General features: G+C 45.6%; 1 protein-coding gene across 9 annotated transcripts in view; it reads right to left on the reverse strand.

The window, feature by feature from the left end:
- Positions 1-14,894, reverse strand: part of INPP5B (inositol polyphosphate-5-phosphatase B) — a 47,265-nt gene that overhangs the window by 13,740 nt on the left and 18,631 nt on the right. For 6 of the 9 annotated variants that reach the window (XM_079918478.1, XM_079918471.1, XM_079918470.1 and 3 more), the window contains 7 exons: positions 8,381-8,477; positions 6,596-6,763; positions 4,664-4,765; positions 3,754-3,868; positions 3,088-3,204; positions 2,252-2,439; positions 616-727 (listed from right to left, as the gene is read on the reverse strand). In XM_079918478.1, coding sequence (XP_079774604.1) covers positions 616-727; positions 2,252-2,439; positions 3,088-3,204; positions 3,754-3,868; positions 4,664-4,765; positions 6,596-6,763; positions 8,381-8,477 — 899 coding nt within the window. The remainder of the gene's footprint in view (positions 1-615; positions 728-2,251; positions 2,440-3,087; positions 3,205-3,753; positions 3,869-4,663; positions 4,766-6,595; positions 6,764-8,380; positions 8,478-14,894) is intronic. The other 3 variants (XM_079918474.1, XM_079918476.1, XM_079918475.1) reach the window with 1 other exon arrangement.

Raw genomic sequence — 14,894 nt, forward strand, 5'->3', positions numbered from 1 at the left:
GGCTATAACATTCTGAACAACTCTGACCACTTGAACAGTTTCGAAATCTATTGAGAGCAGTAGCCTGAAGAAGGTCAGAGAGAAACAGATTTCTCTTGTCCTGGGAAATGGCCAGTGCTTTGAGAAAGGAACGCTAACCCAAACAATGGTGGAGGAGAGCACGATACAGAACTGCTTCCTGTCGGAAGTGAAGACAGCCATTCCGAAAAAGAGTGGTCATGCACACTGGACAGACCTGGTGAGGGGCAGGGGGAGCGGGAGGCCCATCCAAACCATCAGTAAATCATCTTAAAAGTACCAAGTATCTTCATTATGAGACGCTTGGTTCCCTTTGGGCCCCACCTTGAATGACTGAATGAATGGGCACGCCTGCGAGAGAAAGAGAGCAGCTCTTGCCCCGGGGGAGATAAGCCTCAAGGGAACAGCCAGGTGGCAGACAACTGTGGGAGAGGGGAACGCAGATGGAAGGAAGGAAGGAAGGAATGATGGGACACCAGTTCCTCAGGGAAACCTCCCCAGATGAGCAAGAAGAGGCTGGAGTTGGGCAGCCAGGCTTTCCTGTGCCCTCCTGTGGAGGGACGGCTGCCTGAAGTGGGCCTAGGTGGCCATCGGTACCTGGTCATTCGCATACAGGGTTTGAAAGGCCTTCTCTTCGATGAGCTTTTTCACTTTTTCCACATCCAGCTCTTCTATTCTGTAGTTGAGGTCCCCCAGCCACAAGATCACACTGCGAGGACAGAGCACAAAGGTCACAGGGTTTAGGAGGGACTTCACCGGCTCCAGCCGGTGTGCTCCTGACAGAAGGCCCCCCGAGGCTCAGCCTCTGGGGAGCTGGGCGGGGAAGGGGCTCGGCTACTCAGGGCCTCTTTTCCTCACACCATCCCATTTAACACCATGTCTAGCATGCTGCTTACTCAATTATCTTGGTCCAAGTTCACTGTACACAGTCTTGAGTTCTCCTTGACTATTTTATTCTTGTATGGCTGGAAAGATAGTCTAATAAGATCTAAAAGCAAGACAATAATTTACCTCTCTCCTGGGAAGAGGCAAAAAAGGTCAAGTATTGGGAGTCCTGTCAGTCACTCAGGGACCCCGGACCAGATGATGCCATGATGCCGCCTCTTGCCTCACCCCCCCTCCAGTCCACAAAAGACACTCGCATCCTTTGTTTCTGGAGCTGAGGTCCTCTGAAACAAAGCTCAACCCTTCCAGTGGAGTCTGGCTTTAACCACCACCGTATCATTGGTTGGCTCTTTCTGCAGAGTGTGACAGGTATTTTATCACACCTGCTGCTTTGGGAAAATGATGACTAGATGCTCCCAGGTGACATTGCATGTCCCATGAAGACCAATACCGCTTTATTTGAAGCCAAGAACCAGGTCATGAGAGAAACCACGCGGCAGCATACACACACCAAAATGAATGCATCCACAAGCTAAAAGCAGACAAACTGACATGCAAGCTGCAACCTCACAAACTAGGACGCTTCAGGGTCAGCGGAACGGGAGACACAGTCCCTGCTGGGTTCCCTGGAGAAGGGAAGCCATCCTGGCAGCTTTCCAGAACACCAATCAAGACAGGTCTACCACCACAGCAGGCGGACGAGAGGCTGGGCTCTGTGTACTCCCTGGCAGACACCACAGCCCCAGTGGCTTCTTCCTTGTCATAAAAGAAGGGGCACATGCTCCAAGTGTTACTGTAAAGTCTGAAATTCCAGTATGCCTTGAATCTAGACAGAGAGCAAGTATTGGAGATAAAGGAAATACAGAGAACAGACAAAAATCAGCGCCAGATGCTCCAAGCAGCTGCAACCACGGCTCTGTAAAGTTGAATCAAGAGGCAAAGAAGACTAAGTGAAGACAGAGAAATGCAGCCCAATTCTCAATTACACATGCTTCTGGAGAGAACAGGCAGACAGAATCCTGAAACATACTAAACCTGAGCTTGAGATGCTCACTCTGGGGTGGCTTTCCTCATGACACTGCATTCAGGCAGACCCATGTTAAAAATAAATCTTACACATTTTCCAGGAACAGATGGTGTCTGGGAAAGATTCTAGAGGTCTGCCAGATGGCAGGTTGGGAAACGAAAAATTTCCAAGAGAGGTAATCCCTGTGTAACTGAGAGTTGGCTGAAGCTCCCACTCGGGCAGTGGGAAGCCTCCCCCGGCCCCCCGCCTAATGAAACAGAGAGCCCGCAACTCGGCCCGTGGGGCCCGGTGCACCTTGTCGGGGTGGAAGGCCAGACTCACTCGTGTTTGCTGATGGTGAGAGGGGGGAGGCTTGGGTCAACCTGACGAAACTGCATTCGAGAACAAATGTCTTTGTAGTCTTGGTTCCTCCTCTCATACTCCTCCGTGTGGGCTGCCAGGTGGGAATTGACAACGCAGATGCTGGTGTTGTGAAACTGGAACCGGATTGCCACACCACCTTTGTTACCCTGTGAAAGGAGTCCAAAAAAAGACCAGTAGTTGTTTAAACACGAGAGGTTGCAAAATGTTTTCTCTTAATTAGTCTGCATCATAATCCTGGGAGGTAAGTAAAGCAGTGTTACAGTCCACATATTACAGGTAGGAAAACACATCCAAGGAGGTAGAACGACTAGCTGGCCAGTGGCAAAGGTGAGTCCACTTTTCAGTAAATCACAGGCAACCCACATGCCTCTCACTTCCCCATGAGAAGCTAAGCTCTCGCAGCAGAACCTAAAAGGATTTAACAGATTCTAGAAGAGAAAATTGCAAACCTATTATCAGCATTCTTTCTTTCTTTTTCCTTTCTAAGCATTCGTTCTTTTCCTTGGTGACCCAGCATAGATGTCATGCATTAAATGGGAGGACCCACTGGAGGCTCTGGTGTGAAGTGAACACGAGGATTTGGCTAGTTGGGCAAATCAGCCAGCAAGTCACTAATATACAAATTCTGAATGGTCTGCTCCATCTAGCCCTGCTCGATCACGAGGGTACAGTTCACCTCGTACCGCCAGCACCCTCAAACTGGGACGTCTGCAGTCACAGTATCATGAGAAGTGGGGTCCAAATCTTAGGGACCAAGGCCCTCCATGTGCCAGATGTACCAACCAGGAACTCACCATCCTCCCCATGATTCCTGTCCCCACCGTCTCAGCTTCCACTTCTGAGATGTACGCTGCATGCTCTTGTTTGACATATAACAGCAGCATAATCCCAACCAGTCGGATGAGCTTTACCTGGAAGAGATACAAGCATTCACGTCATGGCATTAACTAGGAGTCAAAAGGAAAAGTAGTCCGGAAGCTGGCTGAGAGTATTACGGAGGAGCCCTCCACACCAGGACACAGGGCAATCACCTGAGTGACTCCGTGATAACCTCAACAGCCTACAAGAGCCAAGACCTGCCTCTTTCACACCCAGAGACGCCTCTTCCAGACGGCCTGGAACTGAAAATCTCAGGATCATTAGGGCTGGCTTTTTTTTTTTTTTTTTGCGGTTCGCGGGCCTCTCACTGTTGTGGCCTCTCCCGTTGCGGGGCACAGGCTCCGGATGCGCAGGCTCAGCGGCCATGGCTCACGGGCCCAGCCGCTCCGCAGCACGTGGAATCCTCCCAGACCGGGACACGAACCCGTGTCCCCTGCATCGGCAGGCGGACTTTCAACCACTGCGCCACCAGGGAAGCCCAGGGCTGGCTTTTGATGAAAGTCGCAGAAGAAGTGAAAAGTTATCTTAGCATTTCCCTGCATAGCAACAAAAAACTAGAAGGTCCCCGACTCCTCTCTTACCTTTGCGTATTTGGCATCTGGATGAAGACCCTCTGATACAGCTTTAAACCACTCTTCCTCCTTTGGGGTATCATGGAAGAAAAAGGCTTCTTTACTCAAATCAAGCTCCTGGAACCTATTAGGAGAAGCAACCAGAGAGTAGAGAAGGGTAACGTGTGAGATGGCACGTTCGCACGTTGGTTTGGGTGTGTAAGGCCTAGCTTTCTAGCTAAACTGCAGGACCCTCAAGAGGGAAGAATAAACACTTAGCGACAAGGGACTAAGTTCCTCAGTCAAGGAACTTACCAGGTGCTTTCACAAGCAGCAGCCCATTTCTTCTTCATAATGAACCTGAAGTAGTTAGAAGAGTCTCCATTTTATATCCGAGATCACTAGCTCGCCCAAGCACCAAGTGGCAAATGGGTTCAAACCTAGGTCTACATAAATTCCAAATTCTAGGCCCCTTCCACTCCTGTACAGGCTTCTTTGCTGTCCCCTCCCCACCAACAGTACCCAGTGCAGTGGTGACAAGACAGCAGGTGTGAAAAAAAAAATGACTGATGGATGGGGCCTTTTTTTTCTTTTAAGCTAACCTTCCTTCCCTGGCAAAAGATATTTTTGCTTTGTGACCGACAAAGTGTTGAATGTCTAAGTAATTAAATTCAGTTCAAGGTGTACCGATCTTAACAGAGGGCTGCACTCAAAATTAAATAGTAGCATTCAAATGCCAAGCACATCACTTGAATAGTGCCAGAAATTTGTTTACTGTGAGGAAGCACACTAACAGGGGAACAGCTGTTATTAAGCATATGCTCATTTTTCAATCCCTTCACCTGCTGTGAATTCTCAGTTATAGATCCATGCCCCCATCCCTTCAACCGCAGCTACACGTTCTGGAAAATGCAGAGGCAACTAGAAGAGAAGCACTCACCCCACACAGTATACATCTGGGGCCTGGATACCATGGCTGAGCCAGGGCTGGAGGCACTCCTTAGGGGACTGTCCATTCACATTGTATGTTCCCACAAAAAACCTGTTGCCAAAGACAATCAATCAGTCACTTGGGAGGACTATGGACATGACGGGGAAAGCACTGGATGCTGATTCTGCTCGGTTTCAGTCTCTCTGGACTGGAATTTGAAGCCTTAAGAAATGTCACATCTATCCTAGACCAGTGCAAATGGCACCAAGGGGTGACGTGCAGTCTGCCGTGATATTTGTTGCTTTTGTGATAACTTCAAACAGTAGAGGCCCACTCCGAACATTCCTACTTAGCTTTAACAGCCATTAGAGAGCCGTAATCCACAAAATGACTGTTTACTGTGTGTACCAGTGAGATGAAAAAAGGAAAGTACCCTGGTAACTACTTTCCGAAAGAAAGCAACACCAGTGTTCAGACAATTCACTGTTTATATTCTTAGAAGCAACGTTACTTTGTGTTATAGTCCCAATGCAATGATTTACAAAGATCTGGCAGTCATAAAAAGGAACAAAATTGGGTCATTTCTAGAGACGTGGATGGATCTAGGGACTGTCATACAGAGTGAAGTAAGCCAGAAAGAGAAAAACAAATATCGTATATTAACGCATATATGTGGAACCTAGAAGAATAGTACAGATGAACCGGTTTGCAGGGCAGAAATAGAGACACAGACGTAGAGAACAAACGTATGGACACCAAGGGGGGAAAGTGGGGGTGGTGGGATGAATTGGGAGAGTGGGATTGACATATATACACTAATATGTATAAAATAGATAACCAATAAGAACCTGCTGTATAAGAAAATACAATAAAATTCAAAACTAACTAAATAATAAGATCTGGCAGAATCCTGCACCCTTTACTCATGTAACTTTTGCTCACCTTGTCTAAAAAGATTACCAAACACTAACTTCCTCTGACTAATTTCAATTCAAATGACTTTCTTCAAAGGCCCCAAAAGGGGCTTCCCTGGTGGCGCAGTGGTTGAGAGTCCGCCTGCCGATGCAGGGGACACAGGTTCATGCCCTGGTCCGGGAAGATCCCACATGCCACGGGGCGGCTGGGCCGATGATGGCCGCTGAGCCTGCGTGTCCGGAGCCTGTGCTCCGCAACGGGAGAGGCCACAACAGTGAGAGGCCCGCGTACTGCCAAAAAAAAAAAAAAAAAAAAAAAAAAGGCCCCAAATGACCAAGGGATACACAGAGGGATAAGCAAAAATCAGGATCTCTCTCCTTCTTCTGCACACGTGTATCTCTTTAAATATTTCTGCAACCATTTGCCAGCTGTGTCACTCCCACCACACCTCCCACAGTGCCTGGCCAGAAAAGGCACAGAATAAATGCCTGCTAAGGAAGAGTGAAAGGAATCACTCATTTAGAAAATGATGGGAGGGACTTCCCTGGTGGCGCAGTGGTTAAGAATCCGCCTGCCAATGCAGGGGACACAGGTTCAATCCCTGGTCTGGGGAGATCCCACATGCCATGGAGCAACAAAGCCTGTGAGCCACAACTACTGAGCCTGTGCTCTAGAGCACACGAGCCACAACTACCGAGCCTGCGCGTGCTGCAGCTACTGAGCCCACGTGTCGCGACTACCGAAGCCCACGCGGCTAGAGCCCGTGCTCCGCAACACGAGAAGCCACCACGATGAGAAGCATGCGCACCACAATGAAGAGTAGCCCCCGCTCACCGCAACTAGAGAAAGCCTGCACACAGCAACGAAGACCCAACGCAGCTAAAAAAAGAAAAAGAAAAAAGAAAATGATGGGAGGGACTCTGTACAGGATTTGCTTTCAAATCCAGGGTATGGGGGAATTCCTTAAATTTCAGAGAGGTGAGTGATCATTTTGCTGCGGAAACAGTCTAAGACCCAGTGAGCTACCTGAAGTTCTGGATATAGGTATAATCCTCTTCTTTCTGCATTAGATGTGATTTCACGATTGTATCTCGCAGTCCAAACTTCTGCATGGATAAAATATGAGCCTTGTCTGATACTGTGATAGTGGAGGAGCGAACCATGTCAGTTATATCAGATTTGGACTTATTCTGTCTAGAAAAACAAAAAAAAATATTTCTATTAAAAAAAGTTTTTATCATATTTTGATGAGTCCTCCTTGACAAAGTACATGAATATAAAGCTAGAAGTTTCCACACATCAGCATCTGAATTTCAGAAGACTTAAAAGCCTAAAGTAAAACTTATTTGCTAAAACAACACTATTTCTGTGTGGAACAAAGTAAACTTATATGTTGTTGATTGTATAGTACATTGGTCCAGAGATAATAGGTTTGTAGAATCTCAGACCAGAAGGAGACCTGTAAGATAATCTAATCTGATCCCTTCATTTTTCAAATGAGAAAAATGAGACCCAGCAGCGTCAATGATTCATGCGGCTGGGTGGCAGCAGAGTGTGAATCAGAACTCGGTTTAAACAGTGCTCTTTCTGGACCCTGGGCCTCACGTAAGAAGACTATAGAACTATCTAGATCTTTTGACTTGATAATTCCCCTGAATCTCTAATCCACAGGAATACCTGAAATAAAAAGAAAGGCAATGAAAATTTATATTTTATTATTATTTGTGTAGTTTTCATAGTCATACTAAAAATTATTCAAATGCCAACATTTAAAGTTAAGCAAAATTTGGCATATGTACATAACAGAATCCTAATAAATGCTCAGAAAACTTTTGTTGAAGATTACTTAATGAATTATGATACATAAAACACTTGAAACAATTTCTGACATTGAATAAATGCCACTAAAGTGCTTAATTTTAGATTGTCATGTACATACTAATTAAAACTATGTAAAATGCATCTATGTATATCAGGAAGGCTCAAAAGTGAATTGAGAATGATAGATTTAGCTACGTTTAAAGTCCAGGGATTGTTCCTTACTGTTTAAGTGTGTAATTTAAATATTGACACAAGTTAAGTTTTTATCTTGACCAGATGATTCCAGCTATGACCAGTAGGGGGCACTGGAGCACACACTAAATATAACCGCCTCAGAAAAAAGAAAGGAGTAAATAAAAACGGGGAAAAAGAAGTATCTTCAGCGTCAGGAAACTCCTAAAAGAATGGGAGGGAGAGGGCTTCCCTGGTGGCGCAGTGGTTGAGTCCGCCTGCCAATGCAGGGGACACGGGTTTGTGCCCCGGTCCGGGAAGATCCCACGTGCCGCGGAGCGGCTGGGCCCGTGAGCCATGGCCGCTGAGCCTGCATGTCCGGAGCCTGTGCTCCGCAACGGGAGAGGCCACAGCAGTGAGAGGTCTGCGTACCACAAAAAAAAAAAAAAAAAAAAAAAAAAAGAATGGGAGGGAGAAATCACATGTTTCTAATCTACATTTCCGCGGTAGGGTTAGACTGCCAGTTTCAAATCCTAGATCTGTCACTTGCTAGCTCTGGATCTTGGGTGAGTTATATAACATCTCTTCTTCACCTGTTTCTTCACAGAGAAAATAATGGTATCCACCTCTTAGGTTAAAGGAAGGTAAGCCATGTAAGTGTATGATGCCTGGCACACATAGGAAATGCTCAATAAAAGCCTAACATTTCCTAGGCCAGTGACTGTGGGACAATGGACATCGTGCACAGCAATGGCCTCAGTTCTACAGCCAGGAAAACCTCAGCCCTAAGAGGCACAAGTGAAGAGAGAGCTGCATTACCTTGGGAGCAAGTTTTCTGGTTTATCCTGACCCCAGGAGCTTTGGTCCACAAGCAGACCCTTCCCATCTTGTCTTGACTCATCAAAGGAAGAACCACCTAAGGGGAGGAGGAAGGAATTAAAACATACTTACATATGCTTTACCATACAAACTACAGCTTCTCAAACTGTAGTCTGGGAATGACTGGTGGTTTTCATATTGCTTGAAACCATAAGAAAGGCCTAGGCTGGTGTCTGGATGAAGCTCCCAGAGAGCAGGATAGAGAGGGGAAAAAAAAGTATTTCATCCAGATGTCTTTACTACTGAAAACATAACTGTCCCAGCTAGTTTGACCCCCTTTTCTTGGAGACGGAGTGCCTTACAGAAGGAAAAAAAAGCTAAGAAATCTGCAGACCTAAGTTCTATCACCAGCTCTGCTATTTATTAACCTTTTGACTTTGCGCAAACCATCTAGCCTCTCCTGATCTCAGTAACTTGACCTGTCCTGCCTTCCTCTCAGGCTTATCGTAGGGATTGAATAGTTGACACGAGTAAGCACTTTGAAAGCCACGCAACATATTATAAAATATAACGTAGCGATGTTATTACCATTTACTGCAAGTGAGACTTAAATTCCGAGGAGGAAAAAGGCAAGGGTCAGAGAAGTAAAATTGGGAAGGCCCTAAGTGCTTGCCATTGTCAATGCAGCACCTTGAAAACCAAGGAGCCCAAGGACCTGCAACAAAGAAATATTTGGGGAAAGTTGTTAAATCACGACAAACTGGAAAAGGAAAATCAATCTGCCAATTTACTGTTTCTTTGCTCCTTAAAAGCCAGATCCCTTGTCAACAGCATGAAGAGGCCACAGAAAGATGCTGCTTCAATCCACAAGGTACAAGGAGCACCAGGGGCATGAAACATCACTAAGGAATTCTGCTCTGAAGACTATTACTAAACATGGATTTGTCAACCATGCATTCACAAGAACGAGAAAAAACAAAACACTGGAGCTGAAAAGGAAAACACGATCATTTGAAACATGAAAATAGTTACGTTTCAATGCCTCCAATCAATCAACAAGGGCTTTCAATTTTGCTTCCTAAATTGCCTCTCAGATCAATCAATATACTCCTATCCCCAATATCACTATACTAGCCTAGGGTTACCAACAATTCCCTGGAACTAGTTGAGGGAGACCTCAACTAGTCTCCCTGCTTCCTCTTTCACCCCACCCTCTCTCATCCAATCTCTACACTATGGCCAGAGGAGTTTTTGAAAAAATGACGACATGGCTTAAAACCTTTTAAAAGCTCCCCATTGGATAAATCCAAGCCCCTTAATACGGGTGCCAAGCCTCTTCCCAGTCTGGATCCTGCCCACCTCTCCAGACACATCACTCACCACAGCCCCCTACCTCCTTGAATGCCATACTCCAAGTATACTAAAGTTACTGCAGTTATACAAAGATCTCATCAGAAACCGACTTTCTTCTTCCTCACTCTGCTTTCCATGGCTAACTCCTACCCATCCTGTGGCCAGGAGTCAGCAAACTTTTTCTATAAAGGGCCAGAGGGTAAATGTCCTAAGCTTTGCAGGCCACATAGTCTCTGCAACTATTCAACTCTGCCATTATAGTGTAAAAGCAGCTATAAGCATCAGTATGCCAATAAAACTGTATGGTCACAGATGTTTACATATTATATAATTTCCACGTCACGAAATGTTATTCTCTTTTAATTCTTTTCAAACATTTAAAAAATGTAGAAACTATTCTTAGCTCATGGGCTGTACCAAAGCAGGCAGCAGGCTGGATCTGGCCCAGGGGAATGTAGTTAGCCAACCCCTGGTATAGATATATCTTAGAGGCCATTTCTTCTAAGAAGCCTTCTCTGATTCCTCCCAAACTGGTCAGATGCCCTGACACAGATGTTCCCATAGCTCCCTGTACTTCTCCCACAATAGGCTTGATTGCTGTGTGTTGTAACTGTCTCCCCAGCTAGCCAGTAAGCCTACTGAGGACAAGACTATGCCTTAATACTAAACCATTTGATATTAAATCTTATATATCTTCATCGGTTTACTGCATGCTATTTCTGCTAAAGTGTAAGCCCCATGAGGTGGGGACTTTGTCATCTTTATGCTATTTCCCAGGGACCTGGAGCAGCACAGGTGCATAGCAGGTACTCAAGGCGTCAAATGCAAGTGTCAGGAAACTTAAGTTGAAGTCTAGCTCTACTATCATCTTCCTGTGTGACAAGTTACTTCCTTTCTTCGGGTCTTACTTTCTTCATCTATAAAGTAGGGACTTAAAAAATATCTCATAGGGCTTTACAACGTGCAAAGGCAAACTTAGGAATAATGCTTAGGTGTTGTTTCTGCATGTCAGTGCTTTCTGAGGACTCCGTCAGGCCATCTCCTGGGGACAAGTGGTTTGTCCCGTGGACTGGGCTTCCGTCCAGGAGTGGGCAGTGTAGTGACTGGAAAACCACCTTGCTGACCTGCGTCTCGTTGATGCCCCGACCCCGTATCTCTCTCTGGACTCCGTCCAGCAAGAACTAGAACATCTTCATTCATGACTTCATGTAAGGAAATGTTAAGGCATGGTTGGGGGGATTTCCAGCCACAGGGCAGTCTTCTCGGAATCTCTTCCCTCCTGAATCTGGTACGGAAGCTGGCTGTCAGCAGCTCTTTACCAAGTTTACCATCACACAGCCCCACGGTCCCCTCTCCGGCCACAGCTTCCTGCCCTTCCTCCTCTTCTGCTTCCCTACTGCCACGCTGCCCTTTTTCCAACCTCAGACCTGCAGTCCCTTGTCACCCAATCGAAGAGGTGACATCAGGGATTTTTTTTCCTTTCTTCCCATGTTCGGTCATCACGTCCTACAAATCGTCTCTCCTAAATACTTTTATACCTGAACTTCTCTCCTATCCCTACTGCCATGCCTTAGTTTGGGCCCTTAATATTTCTGGAGAGCACACTCAGTGATTTCCCTGCCACCATTCTCACCCCCTCCAGTGCATACTGACAACCTCTAGAAGGAAACACAAATCTGAGCAGGTCTTTCCTGTGTGTAAAATCCCTTAACTTCTAACACGTTTGTAGTAAAACCCAAACCTCTAAGTATTACATACAAGGACCTTTATAATCAGCCCCAGACTACCTCTCCAGGCCCATCTTCCATCCCCCACTCAAACCACTCCTCTCTCGCCCCCAATCCAGTCACATCAAAACCATTTATTTTTTTAAGGGAATTCCCTGGCAGTCCAGTGGTTAGGACTCTGGTTAGGCGCTTTCACTTTCACTGCCGAGGGCACGGTTTCGATCCCTGGTTGGGGAACTAAGATCCCACAAGCCGCGCAGCGACCGGGGCGGGGGGCAACCATTTATCTTTTTAAATGTTGCCTCTTCACCACCACCCCCGCCCCGATGCTGGGCATAGTCTAACCACCCTCAAACCCACCTGCATGTATCGAACTTCAAACTCACCCTTCAAGACTCAGCTCAGGAGTCATCTCCTTCGAAAAGCCCTCTCTGGCCCTCTCCTTCTACTCTTACCCAGTGCTTACTTCTATCAAGGCATTTATCGTAATTGTAACCATGCTTATTTAATTTTATTTGGCCGAGCTGCACAGCATGTGGGATCTTAGTTCCCCAACCAGGGATCAGACCCGGCCCCGGCAGTGAGAGTACCGAGTCCTAACCACTGGACCTCCAGGGAATTCCCTGTAACCGTGTTTAACTCTTTTTTATCAATCTTTCCTCTTTAGCTAGACCACAGGCTTCTGGGAGCAGGGGCTAATGTTCTTGTTCTGTGGCCCCTGGCTTACGGCAACATGAAATATAGCAGGCAGTCAGTAAACACACACTGAGCAAACAACCTCAGGGCAGCGGTTAAGCTCACAGTCATTTCTGGGTGCTTTCTGATGACCACCTTTCACACCTACAACTGAAACCATTTCTGAGTAAGAGTATACCTAACAGGTCAACCAGAGCGACAACTGCAACCTTGATCTGGATGTACAGAAGTAGAGAGTGTTCCATTTCTCTTGAGAATTCTGTGCATTGCACTGCACATATTACAGAACCCAAACCCCTCTCACATGCCTGGCTAAACAGATAACACTGACCCTGGAGGCTCCTTCCTTCGCCCAGGCAGCACTATAACCTAATACAGACCCACAATCCCTTATCTGAAACCCTTGAAGCCAAGTGTATTTTGGAATTCAAAATTTGGGACATTTTAGAAAGATAATACATAACCTGTACCGTGTTATACAGCACCCCAGCAGTCAGAGGCAACATCCAGAAACCAATAACGTTAGGAGTTCCTCAGCGCAACTTATGAGTAGTAACACTTAGTGGGATAAATAAAGCTTATAAATAGTCTCCTGTCAGTTCAAGCAAATCTTACTGCCAAAGTGAGCTTGGGCCAAATTTACAAAAAAAAATTTATTTTCCACCTTCAGAGCTTTTAGGACTTCAGAAATGCTGATAAGGAATTAAAGGTGGTAGTTAAGAGTGTGGCCTATATGCATGAGAAAGGATTGAAATATGTGTCTATGTACATATATACCACATGTTTATAAATATATAAATTTAGACAAATACATATACAGATGGGAAAGTCTGGAAAGTATACACTGAACGTCAACAGTAGTCATTTCTCGGTGATAGGATTGCTTTTTCTTTTTGCTTATAGGTACTTTCAAAGTTAGCTAAAATAAGATGTATTTGTATATATGTATATATAAATGTACTATAATTATATAAAGATATATATGTAATATATATATAAGATATATATATTATAAAGATATATATATATATGTATCAACATAAATAGGCTTTGGAGTCAGACTTAGATTCCATTTCTGGCCCTACTTACTAGCTGTATGACCCTGAACAAGTTATCTCACTTCTCTAAGCTTCTGCTTCCTGAACTGAACAAAGATAACAGTATCCACCTCCTATGGCTGCTGTCTTCTTTTCTATGGTTAATCGAGGCCACCCCTCACTGCATGGCCAAAAGGTCCTCTAGAAGCCAAACCAGACCTGTTGAAGGCCCAGATCTACAAAACAAAGACAGGAGGCATGACCTCCATTTCAATGTTTTATAGCCAGGCCTGCCACTGACTTGGGGTCTGGGCTTTTCCAAAAACATGACATCACACAAGGAGAAAAAGCAAATTCACACCAAAATCCAAGTACTCTATTTCTTTTGAGAATTGCCCAAGAGGCAGCAACATTATTTCTTAATTCAATGGCTCCTTCTGTCTCCTCCTCCTGCTCTGCTTCCCCACTGCAGGTCCCCCAGTTATTTACAGGTACTCCCCAAGATCCAGACCAGTGCTACCCGATCGATGATGGAAACGTTCTACAACTGCACTGCCCAAAACAGTAGCCACTAGCTACACTTGAACAGTTAAAACGTGGCAAGAGTGAACGAGAAACTGAATTTTTTATTTACCTAGAGTAAATTTAAATAGCCACACGTGGCTAGAGGCTACAATACTGGCCAGTGCAGCTCTAGATCTTGTTCTTCTCTTCTACAAGAACCATCAGCCATCACACCCAATTCTAAACAGAGCTATCCAGCTGTGCCTGAGTTCAGGCCCTGCACTGTCCACTGGGTACTTCTACAAGATGCTCTGTGCACGGGTGGCTCCCAGGTAAAGCTGTGCTTTGACTTCTGGGCCTGCCCCTGAGCTCCCCCTGCTGTCACCAGCACCATCATCGCCCTGTCGGCCCGGTTTGCCATCCGGCCCTTCGCTCACCCCTCTCCTTAGCTCCCCAGAGCCAGTCAGCCATCCATCTCTTCGTTCTCACAATTGCCTTCCTCCAGGCCATCCTCTCTCCTCACCTGTTACCTCAAGAGCCTCCCAACTAAGAGATCTTCCTGCTTCTCCCTACCCGATTTACCAATTTTGTCTTTGGACTTGGCCAAAGTCTAATCAGATTAGACACTGATTTCATCTCTCCCTGCTCTAACACTTTCAGTATTACACCACTACTTGCAGGTGAAGGTCCAAACTCGTTGGACTGACACAAGAGGCCCTTTGCAAACTGGTCCTGCTCTCTCTCGCCATCCACCACCCAAAGACAGCCGATTCTAAACAGACAGGTTCCCCATGCACATCGCCCTCACTCTGACTTTCTGGTCCTTCTGCTTCAAAGTCCAGCCTCAATTCCTCCACCCTCCATCACCAAGCCCTCCTCAACCACACTAAAGCTCAGCAGTCATTTCTCCGAATTCTGAACGCCTTCCTGTCTGTATGACTTGTCTGGAACTTTAAGGGAAATTAGAGTGTTTTTGGAAAAGCCCTGTGGCTCTGGAATAAAATGACCTAGATATTTCACTGGCTCCATCCATAACCTCATAGGAAACCTCAAGCAAATTACTTAATTTGTTTCGTCATTTGTAAAATGAGGATAACACCACTGAACTTACATAGAAGCCGAAAGGATAAACAAATGAAATTCTATTTTTTTTTTTTTTTTTTTTTTTTTTTTTTTGCGTTACACGGGCCTCTCAGT

The sequence above is a fragment of the Stenella coeruleoalba genome (assembly GCF_951394435.1).
Source record: "Stenella coeruleoalba genome assembly, chromosome: 1".
Taxonomy (NCBI): domain Eukaryota; kingdom Metazoa; phylum Chordata; class Mammalia; order Artiodactyla; family Delphinidae; genus Stenella; species Stenella coeruleoalba.